This window comes from Dioscorea cayenensis, chromosome 2 (genome assembly GCF_009730915.1).
Source record: "Dioscorea cayenensis subsp. rotundata cultivar TDr96_F1 chromosome 2, TDr96_F1_v2_PseudoChromosome.rev07_lg8_w22 25.fasta, whole genome shotgun sequence".
NCBI lineage: Eukaryota > Viridiplantae > Streptophyta > Magnoliopsida > Dioscoreales > Dioscoreaceae > Dioscorea > Dioscorea cayenensis.
In genome coordinates, this window is record NC_052472.1 from 17,700,061 (window position 1) to 17,712,760 (window position 12,700).

The 12,700-nt window shown below is 37.6% G+C and overlaps 1 protein-coding gene across 2 annotated transcripts; it reads right to left on the reverse strand.

Moving 5' to 3' along the window:
* Nucleotides 1–1,827: 1,827 nt before the first annotated feature.
* Nucleotides 1,828–7,669, reverse strand: LOC120278951 (glycine-rich cell wall structural protein-like). 2 transcript variants are annotated; one of them, XM_039285736.1, is made up of 2 exons: nt 7,578–7,669; nt 1,828–2,526 (listed from the first exon to the last, which is right to left on the reverse strand). In XM_039285736.1, exons 1-2 carry the CDS (start codon nt 7,613–7,615, stop codon nt 2,064–2,066), a joined length of 501 nt encoding a protein of 166 aa, XP_039141670.1. In that variant the 5' UTR covers nt 7,616–7,669; the 3' UTR covers nt 1,828–2,063. The 2 variants fall into 2 exon arrangements, with proteins under 2 accessions (XP_039141670.1, XP_039141663.1); XM_039285729.1 differs by having other exon boundaries at nt 1,828–2,520; nt 7,572–7,669.
* Nucleotides 7,670–12,700: the final 5,031 nt, after the last annotated feature.

The following is a 12,700-nucleotide window of genomic DNA, read 5'->3' on the forward strand; positions in this document are numbered from 1 at the left end:
ATAGCTCCATCAAGATCTTCAAGATGTTTGCCTTGCACTCCAAATCTCCTTGCCATGTCACCATGCTTGCCACATCATCAATTATGCTTTGCCACCTTGGTTGCCATGTCACTTGGTCTAGGTGTCAAATTATGCCAATAAATAGTGCGGTTGCACTAACAGATGGAACAACTCCAAAATATAATTTTGTTTTATTCATTGGTCCCTACAACATTTTTTTTTCCAAAGTGTGTTTTTTAATTGAAAAGTTTTTATTTTTTGTTGAAAATGTTAGCATATTAATATAATGATTTATTAACATATAATTAATTGAAAGAAAAAAAAACAAAGTATAAACCAGCCCAATATATACGTATTGTAACCACAAAAAAGAGTTTAAAAAATTTAAATATATTTCAGGCATTATAAGGTCATCTTTTATATCTTTAGAAAATTAAAATATAACTTCCAGCATGCATTTAAATAAATTTTGTGAAGTGTTGAATATTTGTAAATTCAAAACCAAATGTACATGTACAATAGGCAACACTAAAGCAGCGGGCAAAGGGCTGAAAATGAAGCTGGAAGATTCCATTGCTATCATCCAGCAAAGCTTGGAGTTCTTAGGACCTCAGGTGGAGGAGTTTGGTGTGGCTCCGCCGTTCGAGAAGGCTCAGAATCAGAGCACGGGTTAGGAGGTTTTATTTCTCTTTGGGCTTAAGGAGGCTTGTTCCTTGCATTTGTTTTTAATTTTGTGATAGTTTTCTATTTAGCTGTCTGTTTTGTTACCGCATCTAGCAATATGTTGATGTCTATTCTTCTCTCTCCTCTGCTCTTGGTTGGAAAGGGTTGTTGTGTGCTCTCTTTTTCTTAATGGAGGAGGTTTATCCACTTTTTAGAAAAAGAATTTCAATTTGTATGCTCACTATAAAATTTAATGATAAACAATAAATTATTTATAGATATACTAGAGTATAAAAGCATCATTTTCACTACCTATAATATTTCTATTTTACTGATGACATATTTCATATTTATAAGTAAGATTTTAGCTAGCACTACAAGAGAAAAATTTATATTTTTATTTCCCTTATAACTTAAATCTTTAGGGTTGCATTCCATGGCTTGTTCATATTTGATAAAAAGTAAAACAAGTTTTTAAATGCCAATTATATGATTTTCAATATTATGCAATAAAATCTGAAGAAAATAAAACTAAAAATATAAAATAATATTCTAAACTATAATTGTTAGTTATTTGATGTGAGATTTAAAACATTTTATTCAAAATACTACATATTTCTATTCTTTCTATATAAAACTACCTACATGCTTCGATTTTTTTAAATTAAACTGTATATTTTCTCTACACTGGGGCCACTTGTGCCATTTATTAAGGAGTCATGATATATGGATATTGTAAACTCAAATACTAAGCAAGCATAACTTTTAAGAGATTTTTATCATATATATCATATCAAAATTATTTGGGGAATTTAATAATACTGTTATTTTATTATGCTATTAATAATAATTACTACAATCTATTAGGGTTTAATAATAATTACATTTTACAAATCTAAACAAGCGTTAAGTTTTAAACTTTATATATAATAGTAATTTTTTTACATAGTGGCATCCACAAAAACAGGGAATCAATTTGTATTACTAATCAAAATTAATGATAATCATTTTTTTTTTATTGAGTGTCAACAACAAATGGGTCTGAGACAAGCATTATCAATTTTTCTCTTTTGTCATTTTCATTATTTATTATATTTTGTAATTTCTGATAATTGTTTTTAAATAAATAGTATTTATACGTTTATTATTAACAAAATTTAGAAATAAATGAAGGGTAGCGCTTGATAGAATACTTATTATTGAGTAGCAGCATACATATGGAGATAATAAATAAATAAAGCAAGCATAAGAGCAGTAGTTTTATTTATCATATATATGACATAATGATACTCACTCAATAAAATTACACAACCACTGCTCAAACATAGATTTATCAATCCATGGAGCTGCTCATCCTCATCCTAGTGTTTGTCCCATCCATGGATCTACTCATCCTTCCTCTAAGGATGTCCATGTCCACCCCCATGTCCACTTCCACCTCCATGTCCTCCTCCACCACCCTGTCCATATCCTCCATGTCCTCCGCCACCATGTCCATATCCTCCACCACCTCCCCCACCATGTCCATATCCTCCACCACCATATCCACCATGCCCACCTTCACCTCCACCTCCCTTTCCATATCCTCCACCACCATGTCCACCTTCACCGCCTCCCTTCCCATATCCTCCTCCTCCACCATGTCCTCCTCCACCACCTACTCCACCTCCCTTCCCATATCCTCCTCCACCACCATGTCCACCCCCACCTCCATATCCTCCACCACCATGTCCACCTCCACCTCCATATCTTCCACCACCATGTCCTTCTCCACCACCATGTCCACCACCACCTCCATATCCTCCACCATATTCCTCATTCAAGGTCCTCGCCGCCGAGGAGAGACTTATGGCTAGGAGAAGCTGTTGAAAGGTTGATTGAAGACAAGTCCAGGCCAATCGGCATGGTAAGCAAATGAGGTGGATGGTGATCGGAAAAGGAGTAGGTGCGCGGTGAAGAAGCAAGCTGAGTATGGCGCTGAAAAATGGAGAACCATTTTGATCAGGGTTGCAGGGCATGGATGCTGGGTTACTGGCTCTTGAGAGTAGTTAAAGCAGTTGGAAAACTTTTTGAGTATATTAGTATTTTAATGGGTATATCTCTGAATGTTAGTATTGGACCAATGGGTATGTGTGTCTGGATTTTTATTTAGACCAATGAGAACATGTTTTGTTTCCACCCAATAGCTATTAAGAAGTGTGTCTCCATGTATGTAGTATTATATATATTTCCTAATGTTAGTGGAATGTAAGTGATTGGTTGGAATTCCCTTTGACTCCTTTCTCTGCTTGATCTGGTTGACTGAGTGTCTTTGGGTTAGCGGAGACACCCTTTGCATTTCATCGAACACCCTCTCTTCGTCTTCATTCTGTGTGTCCAGATCCAACAAACTGGTATCAGAGCGTACCGGGGATGACTTCCAGCAGCTCGTCAGCGACGGAGGGGACACCGGTGTGTCTCTCCCAGCCATTAGTCCCTGTGTTCACCGGCCAGGAGTACGGACGGTGGAACCTGCGGATGAAGACCGTCTTCAGGTCCCAGGAGCTGTGGGATCTGGTTGAGAACGGTTGGAAGGAGTCGAAGGATGAAGTAGTGGAGAGGGAGAACCGGAAGCGTGATGCCAAGGCGATGTGTTTGATCCAGAGACGAGATCGGACCGAATCTCGACCCGGATCGCCGAGGGCCAAGTCGTCACGCACGACGCTTGGGAGATTCGAGGAAGCATCGCAGGGAACATCCAAAGTGTTGTCCGTGAGGATTCAAGCCCTCCGGCAAGACTTTTGAGACGTTGCAAAATGGGTGACGATGAAGGAGTCCAGGCATACATTTCAAGGGTTATCACGATCTCCAACCAGATCAGGGCTCTTGGGCACAAACTCAAGGAGCCGGAGGTCGTCTCCAAGGTGTTAAGAAGTCTAGCACCGAAGTTCGACTGGGTGGCAGTCGTGATCGAGGAGACAAAGGATATCTCGAAGCTCTCATTGGAGGACCTCTGTGGAACGCTGCAAGCTCATGAAGCGAGGATGAATCGAGCAGCCGGGAGAACAGTGGAGAAAGCTCTCCATGTCAAGACTGAGCACTCTTCACCAAACTATAACAAAGGTGGGGGTGCGGGGAGCTCATGGGGTGAAGTCCGTGGTCGCGGGAGATCTTTCACGCGCGGGAGAGGACGAGGCCGCGGAGGTCGCGGAAGGGGCTATGACAACAAAAGCCACATTCAATGTTTCCACTGTAAGAAATACGGCCACATGAAGGCCGAGTGCAGAGCTCGTGAGAAGCAACCTGAGAAAGGTGCTGGCCTTGTTGCTGAGGAAGGAAGCACGGAGAATCTCTTCATGGTGAGCTGTTCCACCAGTGAACAACCCAGAACAGTGTGGCTCATAGATTCGGGGTGCTCGAATCACATGACCGGGAACAAATCCTTGTTTAGCAGTCTCGATGAGTTAGTAAACATCACTGTGAGATTGGGAGATGACAAGCAAATGAGGGTTTGTGGCGAAGGGGTGGTTGCTGTAAATACAAGCACGGGAGTTCAAAAGAAACTACAGGGAGTCCAATATGTGCCAGGGCTGGCACACAATCTCCTGAGTGTGGGACAATTGCTCACCAAAGGGTATTCTGTAGTATTTGAGAAGGATCAGTGCGTTATCTCTGATAGTCAAGCAAAAGGTCAATCAATTTACATCCCGAAATCAAGCAACAATATGTTTCCGCTTGATATTGCGAAGACTGGAAATTTGGTGATGAATGCAAGAGGTCAAACTCTGGAGGAATTGTGGCACCTAAGGCTGGGACATCTGAATTACAACAGCTTGATATCCATGGCTCGCAAGAAGTTAGTAGTTGGGATGCCTGAGCTAAAGCAAGGATTGCAGTGCGAAGGTTGTGCATTGACAAAGCAGTCACGAAACTCTTTTTCCCAGATGGAGTGGCACCCGAAAAATCCAGCGCGTGTCTTCAGTTAATCCATATGGACCTCTGCGGTCCTATGAGCGAGGACTCACTGGGGGCAATCGGTATTTTTATCTACTCATTGACGACTTTCAGACAGTGGTGTCATCGTGTTCTTTATCAAGAACAAGTCCGAGGCTCTCTCAAAGTTTCGAACCTTCCATGCACGTGGAGAGACAGATCGGGCTGAAGCTCAAAGCAGTGCGGAGCGATCGTGGTGGTGAGTTTCTTTCAAAAGATTTCGAAGACTACTGCAATGAGTATGGAATCCGGAGGGAATTCACTGCCCCCTACACACCTCAACAAAACGGCATCGTTGAGCGCAAGAATCGCACAGTGGTTGAAATGGCCAGGGGGCTTCTCAAAAGTGGAGGATTGCCAGTGAGGTTCTGGGGGAGGCGATCCATCGCGGTGCATCTCATCAACCGGTCCCCAACTCGCTACCGCACAACAAAAACTCCGTGATGAGGTCCGCATGGAGGTAAACCATGTGTAAGTCACCTTCGGGTGTTTGGTTGCATTGTGTTTACTCTAATTCCATCACAAAAGCTGCAAAAGCTTAGTGACAAGTCCGAAAGATGTATATTTATTGGGTATTGCCTTGAATCCAAGGCATGCAAGCTATTTAATCCCATCACCTGCAAAGTTATTATAAGCAGGGACGTGGTGTTTCACGAGCACTCTCGGTGGACCTGGGATAGAAGTACACATGAAGAAACTGAAATCTCAATTGATGAAGCAATTGACGGCGTAGGAGATGCGAAAGTTGCAGCTGCGCCTATCGGAAGACAAGTAGAGCAAGGAACACATGCTGAAGACTCGCCTCCAAGGAAGACATGCTCGCTGGAGGATATATATAGCAGGTGTACATTCGCTTTGTGTGCAGGTGCTCCAGCTAATTTTAAAGATGCAGTGAAGCATAAGGGCTGGCGAGAGGCAATGCATGCAGAGATAGCGTCTATAGAGAAGAACAGCACCTGGGAACTGTGTGAGCTTCCACCCGGCAAGCACGCTGTGGGATTAAAATGGATTTACAAGCTCAAAATGAATGCTAAAGGAGAGGTTGCTAAACTGAAAGCAAGGTTGGTCGCCAAGGGATACACTCAGACAAGGGGAATAGATTATGAGGAGGTGTTCTCCCCTGAGCTGTGGATGGAGACAGTGAGGCTTTGTGCTTGCGCTCGCAAAGACATGCGTGGTGGCTACCTATCACTCGATGTAAAATCAGCTTTTCTGAATGGTGATATTCGAGAAGAGGTATATGTGAAGCAACCAGAGGGCTATGAAGTCAAGGGAAGAGAAAATCAAGTATATAGGTTGAAGAAGGCATTGTATGGCCTAAAGCAGGCACCCCGCGCGTGGTATGGGAGAATTGATCAACACTTTCGCGATCATGGATTTATCCGAAGTGAGTTCGAGCATACTTTATATAGAAGAGTGTTGGAGAACGGGGATAGCCTGTTGCTGAGCCTCTATGTGGACGATATCATCTATACCAGCTCATCCAATGCGCTTGTAACTCAGTTCAAGACAGACATGATGGAGACCTTTGATATGTCGGATTTAGGAGAGTTAAGCTATTTTCTCGGGCTTGAAATCATACAAGAATCAAAGGGAATCTTTGTTAGACAAAGGAGCTACATTGAGGTGATCTTGCATCAACTCAATATGGTGAATTGTAAACCTGTAATAACGCCCATGGGAGTGAACGAGAAGGCACTCAGAAGTACCGATGTTGAGCTCACTGATCCAATGGTATATAGGAGTCTCGTTGGGAAGCTGTTATATCTTACTCACTCGCGACCAGACACATGCTATGCTGTAAGTTATCTAGCACGATTCATGCATTCACCATGTAATTCTCACTTCACAGCTGCAAAGCGTGTGGTGAGATATCTCGCTGGTACCAAAGACCTTGGTCTGTGGTTCTCTCGGGATGATGGTGGAATGCTTGAGGCTTATTCGGACAGCGACTGGGGAGGATCATTACCTGACCGAAAGAGCACATCTGGGGTGCTTGTTCGACTTGGACAGAGTACCATATCCTGGAGCTCGAGGAAGCAAGATGTTGTGGCGTTGTCGACCACGGAGGCTGAGTACATAGCTGCCACCGCAGGAGCGTGTCAAGCTATATGGTTCAAAAGGATTCTAGAGGAATGTGGGCAGGTTTTCAATGATCCAATCTGTCTCTGGTGTGACAATCAATCGGCCATAGCAGTGGCCAAGAACCCTGCTCATCACGGAAGGACCAAGCACATCGACGTCCGGTTTCATTTCATCAGAAGCTTGGTTAGTGAAGGGGTAATCTCCATTCAGCATTGCTCAACCAATGACCAACTTGCTGATCTGTTTACTAAGCCACTTCCACCTGAGAAACATGCCATGCTGAGAGGACTGATTGGTGTGCGCGAGCTTCAATCAAGGGGGAGTGTTGAAAGGTTGATTGAAGACAAGTCCAGGCCAATCGGCATGGTAAGCAAATGAGGTGGATGGTACTCGAAAGGAGCAGAGCGCCGTGAAGAAGCAAGCTGAGTATGGCGCTGAAAAATGGAGAACCATTTTTGATCGTGGTTGCAGGGGCATGGATGTCTGGGTTCATCGGGCTCTTGAGAGTAGTTAAAGCAGTTGGAAAACTTTTTGAGTATATTAGTATTTTTAATGGGTATATCTCTCGAATGTTAGTATTGGACCAATGGGTATGTGTGTCTGGATTTTTATTTAGACCAATGAGAACATGTTTTGTTTTCACCCAATAGCTATTAAGAAGTGTGTCTCCATGTATGTAGTATTATATATATTTCCTAATGTTAGTGGAATGTAAGTGATTGGTTGGAATTCCTTTGACTCCTTTCTCCGCTTGATCCGGTCGATCGAGTGTCTTTTAAGTTAGCGGAGACACCCTTTGCATTTCATCGAACACCCTCTCTTCATCTTCATTCTGTGTGTCCAGATCCAACAGAAGCATGAAGCCTAGAACCAAAAGCTTTGTGTTCTTAGCCATTGTGGATGTAGTAGTAGTAGCTAGCACAAGTAGAAGCAAGGGATGTGGAGCTGCAGAGTGGAAGGGAGGGCTATTTATAAGGGTTTTCTTGCATGGGACGTGGCTTTGTTGGATGTTACATTTTAACTACTCCCCATGTTTGATATGCGGACTTTTGAAAACACGGCAAATTAAGATCAATTTCTTTGCTTTTGACGATTTCTCACATGGTAACATAAAGGTTTCCTTTTTTTAACTTTAGTTTGAGTTTCAAATAAGGGTTTAGGGTTATATAAATATAAAATAATAATTATTGTTTTTTGAAACTGTCAATGAGGGGACCTTTAAACTCTCTGAACTTGTGAGTAATGATATTATGAGATTAGAGTAAGATTACCTCACAACTTTGATATTGACGATTTTGTAAAAAATAATAATCATCAATGATATATGATAAACTTGTAAGAGTAGATAAGGAACCAGCTGGAAGCCTCTAGATCTAAATTATCGAGTGCAACCTAGACTTGGTGAATTCTTCCTCTTAATTTGGGTGAAAATTCAAATTAAGGGGGTGTTTGGTTTGAAGGAAAGGAATGAGAATCATTACTTATATTGAGAAAGCCCTTGTTTGGATATGGAGTAATGAGAGTGGGAGAGGCATGGGCAAGGAGTGAGAGAGGCATGGGGGGAGGGGGGTTTCCATGCCTCTCATTTTTGAGGGGAGTGGGAGGGGAATGAGGGTTATGATGGGTAAATTTACCCATTTACCCTTTTACTTTTTTAATTATAAATCTATTAATCTAAATAATCTCTTATAATAATTAAATAATAATTAATCCGAAAATATTTAAATACAATATTAATTATAATAAATAAATGAATAGTATTAAAGTGAACTATTTTAATTTAATACTTAATTATTGTAATTAAAGTGAAAAATAATTAATATGAATGGTTATTATGACTTAATTTTTTAATTAAAGTTAAATAATTATTTATTATGGTTAATTAATTGTTAATTAATGATATTAACAAAAATTTGGATATTAACAAATAGTGTCACATGTGAGCTATTAAAGTTAAATATCTTTTTATAATAATGAATTTATTTTAATATTTAAATAATTTTAAAAATAATTATCACACCTCATTATATATATAATAATAATGATATTCATTTATATAAAAGGGCATGACGGTCATTTTATCATATCTTCTTTTTTCACTTTTTCTCATTCCCAATAAACTACCTCCCCAATCCTTCCAACCAAACATAGTTTTCATACCCATGACTTTTCCAATTCCCCTCATTTTCAATACTCCTCCACTCCTCTCCATTCCATTCCTTGCAACCAAACGGCCCCTAATATCATTATCGATTCGGTTAAAGGCTCTTGACGCTCACTTTGCATTGCGTTGCCACTACAAGAATGGCATGATTAGATAGGCCAAGTAATCATTTATAATGGTTAGGTTATTTCTCTATTTTTTTTTAATTAATTTTTTTATCATTGTTGGAAATTTTGTACTTGTTTAATTTTTTTTATAGAAATTGTTGTTTATTTTTTTTTAATTTTTATTGAAGAATTAGAAAAATTAAGATTAATTAAATAAAAATCAGATTTTATGATAGAAAACCAGGATTTGTTGACTACCTCTTGATCTATTGGCACCGGATCTAAGGATGGCAATGGGGCGGGGCAACCCTCTACCAGTCCCGCTTCCCTTGAAGCATAGTCCGCCCTGCACTCGCCCCTGCCCTTCTCATGCCCGCCTCGCTCATAATTATAAATAACCAACTAAAATTCTTAAAAACATTTATAAAATAGAATTTCTTATAAAACATATACTTATAAAAGCAATCTCATAAGAAATCTATTGAAATTAAAAAAAAAAAAAATTTCATTTACCCCGTATACTATATAATACTTATTAATAAGTTAAATTATTAGCTGGGCAGGGCGCACCGGGCAAGGTAAAATATAACCTGCCCTGCCCCACCCGGCCCTCCTCACACAAAATCCCCGCCCCGCCCCGCCCCTCCCCGTGCCTCAATTTTCTTTTAAAAAACCGCCTCGTTTGGGGCGGATCCGGTCGGAAACCGGGGGTTGCGGTGAAAATTACCATCCCTATCCGGATTCCCCATGAAAGGTGTTTGTGTCCTTGCCAAAGAAACGGATTCGAAACTGTCACACAAAGTGGGGCATAGATATGTTGGGGTATTTACTCCACAAATATACACATCTCTAATGTGGCTTGTCCACATCCATAAAAAAAAAAGATTTGACTAACTAATTATACTTTATTTTTGGTGTACAAGTATAAATTTTTATTTTATTTTTCTAACTTATGCATTATAAATATCATCGATAAAATAGATAGTTACATATTCTCTGTCCGTTAGCACAAAACAATTTCCAAGTGGGAATAAAAGAACATTATATTTTTGTTAGCGTAATAATAATACTTATACACATATTTTGTATTTATACATAAATACCCTTGAGTATACATACTCATGTGTACACCATTCTTGTATTTATATGGGCTGGTTTACTCTAATACTACAAGAAAGTTACTATTTAAAAACAGAATATTAGAAACGGACTTTATTCAGTTTGTAATTGTAACAACTTAGCAATGGAATAACAATCATTTTAAATATAATTTTAATAACAACGGTTTCCAAACGGGCATTTAAAAATATGATTGATCAAAATCTTAAAAAATATCCGTTTCTAATCCCTTTCTATTAGAAAGGGCTAGAAACGGATTTAAAAATTAATATTTTATTTAAACATTATTAAATTTTTAAAAATATCCGTTCCTAATCCATTCCTAATAGTAAGGAACTAGAAATTGATTTAAAGATTAATATTTTATTTAAACATTATTAAATATTAAAAAATATTTGTTTCTAGTCCGTTCCTAATAGAAAGGGACTAGGAAGGGACTATAAACGGATTTAAAAATTAATATTTTATTTAAACATTATTAAATATTAAAAATACCCATTTCTAGTCCGTTCATAATAAAAAGGGACTAGAAACGGATTTAAAAATTAACTTTTTATTTAAACATTATTAAAATTTTAAAAATATCCATTCCTAAGCCGTTCCAAATAGAAAGGGACTAGAAACGGATTTAAAAATTAATATTTTATTTAAACATTATTAAATATTACAAAATATCCGTTTCCAGGGACTAGAAATGGATTTAAAAATTAATGTTTTATTTAAACATTATTAAATTATTAAAAATATTCGTTCCTAACCTGTTTCTATTAAAAATGGACTAGAAACGGATTTCAAAATTAATAACATTATTAAATTTTAAAAAATATCCTTTTCTAGTCCCTTTCTAAAATTAATATTTTATTTAAATGTTATTAAATATTAGAAAATATCCGTTCCTAATCCGTTTCCAAAGGGAGGGACTATAAACAGATTTAAAAATTAATATTTTATTTAAACATTATTAAATTTTAAAAAATATCCATTCCGAATCCGTTTCTAATAGAAACGAACTAGAAACGGTTTGAAAAATTAATATTTTATTTAAATATTATTAAATTTTAAAAAATATCTGTTCCTAATATGTTTCTAATAGAAAGGGATTAGAAACGGATTTAAAAATTAACATTTTACTTTTTATAATCATTAAATAAAATAAATATATAAATATTATGATAACCATTAAACAAAAAAAAGAATAATTTTATTAACTAAACATTAATAAAAGTACAAATATTAAAAGCCAAATATTTATTACATCTAATTATTTTTTATAACAAAACAGATAAATTATTGTTTTTAAATTCCAACAGTTTTTTAAGTGGCCACAATTATATATATTTTATATAAAATATACTAAATATATATTATATATTAATTTAAATTAATTATTAAATAGCTCAACAACGATGACCTTAGGTTCACCATTGAGCCCATTATCATAAGCTTTTGAGCAATTCTATAAGAAAACATAACGGTGTTCTTTAGGGATGTAAATGGGATGGGGAATCCCCGTTCCCGCGGGGACCAGCCCCGGCGGGGCGGGGATTCCCCGAAATAACCCCCCCAGTCCCCGCCCCGCTCCTCGCGGGGATCCCCACGGGGTTCCCCGATTTTTAAATATATATATATATATTGAAAATAACTTATATGATTATTTATCTATTTTTTTAAAAAATTCAATATGAATATAAGATTATAAGGACCAAACATTTGAATTTTAAAAAAATATATTTTTGGTATTAATTAATAATGTTTTAGACTTTTAGTAATACTAGTGTTACCCTTGTGTGATGCACGAATATAATTATATGAATTTTTTTAAAAAATTTAATAATTTTTTTTATTTTCTATAAAAATTAAGATAAAATTAAGATTAGATAAAATAAGCTATTTATCAACTTTAAAGATATAATATTTTTAAAAAATTAATTTTATTATACATTATGAGATAAAATAATAAAAATTAGTTTAAAATAATATAATTTAGTATTATGTTATAAATATTTTAATATTATTAAAATAATATTGATAAAATTTTTTATGAGAAATCGACAAAGTGTGAAATAGGCCTTCACTTTAATATATATATCGATACATTGTATTATTGGGGAATTTTACGTAATAAAAATTGATGTGGGAATTCCCCGACCTCAGTGGGATCCCTCAGGGGTGAGTGGGAGATTTTTTTCTCCCTGGGAATTTGAGGCGAGAATCCCCGCCCCGTGGGAAGCGGGGATGGGGACGGGGATCCCATTCCCCTCTCTGCCCCGTCCCATTTACATCCCTAGTGCTCTTGATGTCATCTCGTTAGCCCTCCGGTGTTCTTTCCATGATACGGACATAAGAGAGGAGAAGGAGGACCGTCCATGGTTTGTTGATGGAGCGATAAACGGCTGTGATTGAGTTGAAAATGCATTCTTGCGGCTTATTACTTTTTAAATAAAAATAACATCCATTCGTTAGTCTCCTCCATCTTCTTCGCCCTTCTCAATAGACCCCTTTCCTCCGTCGTTTTCGCCAACCCATCATCCCGAAAATTATCACCAATTTGTGGCGCATAGTGATAAGTGAAACTCTCTTCTCGTCTTAC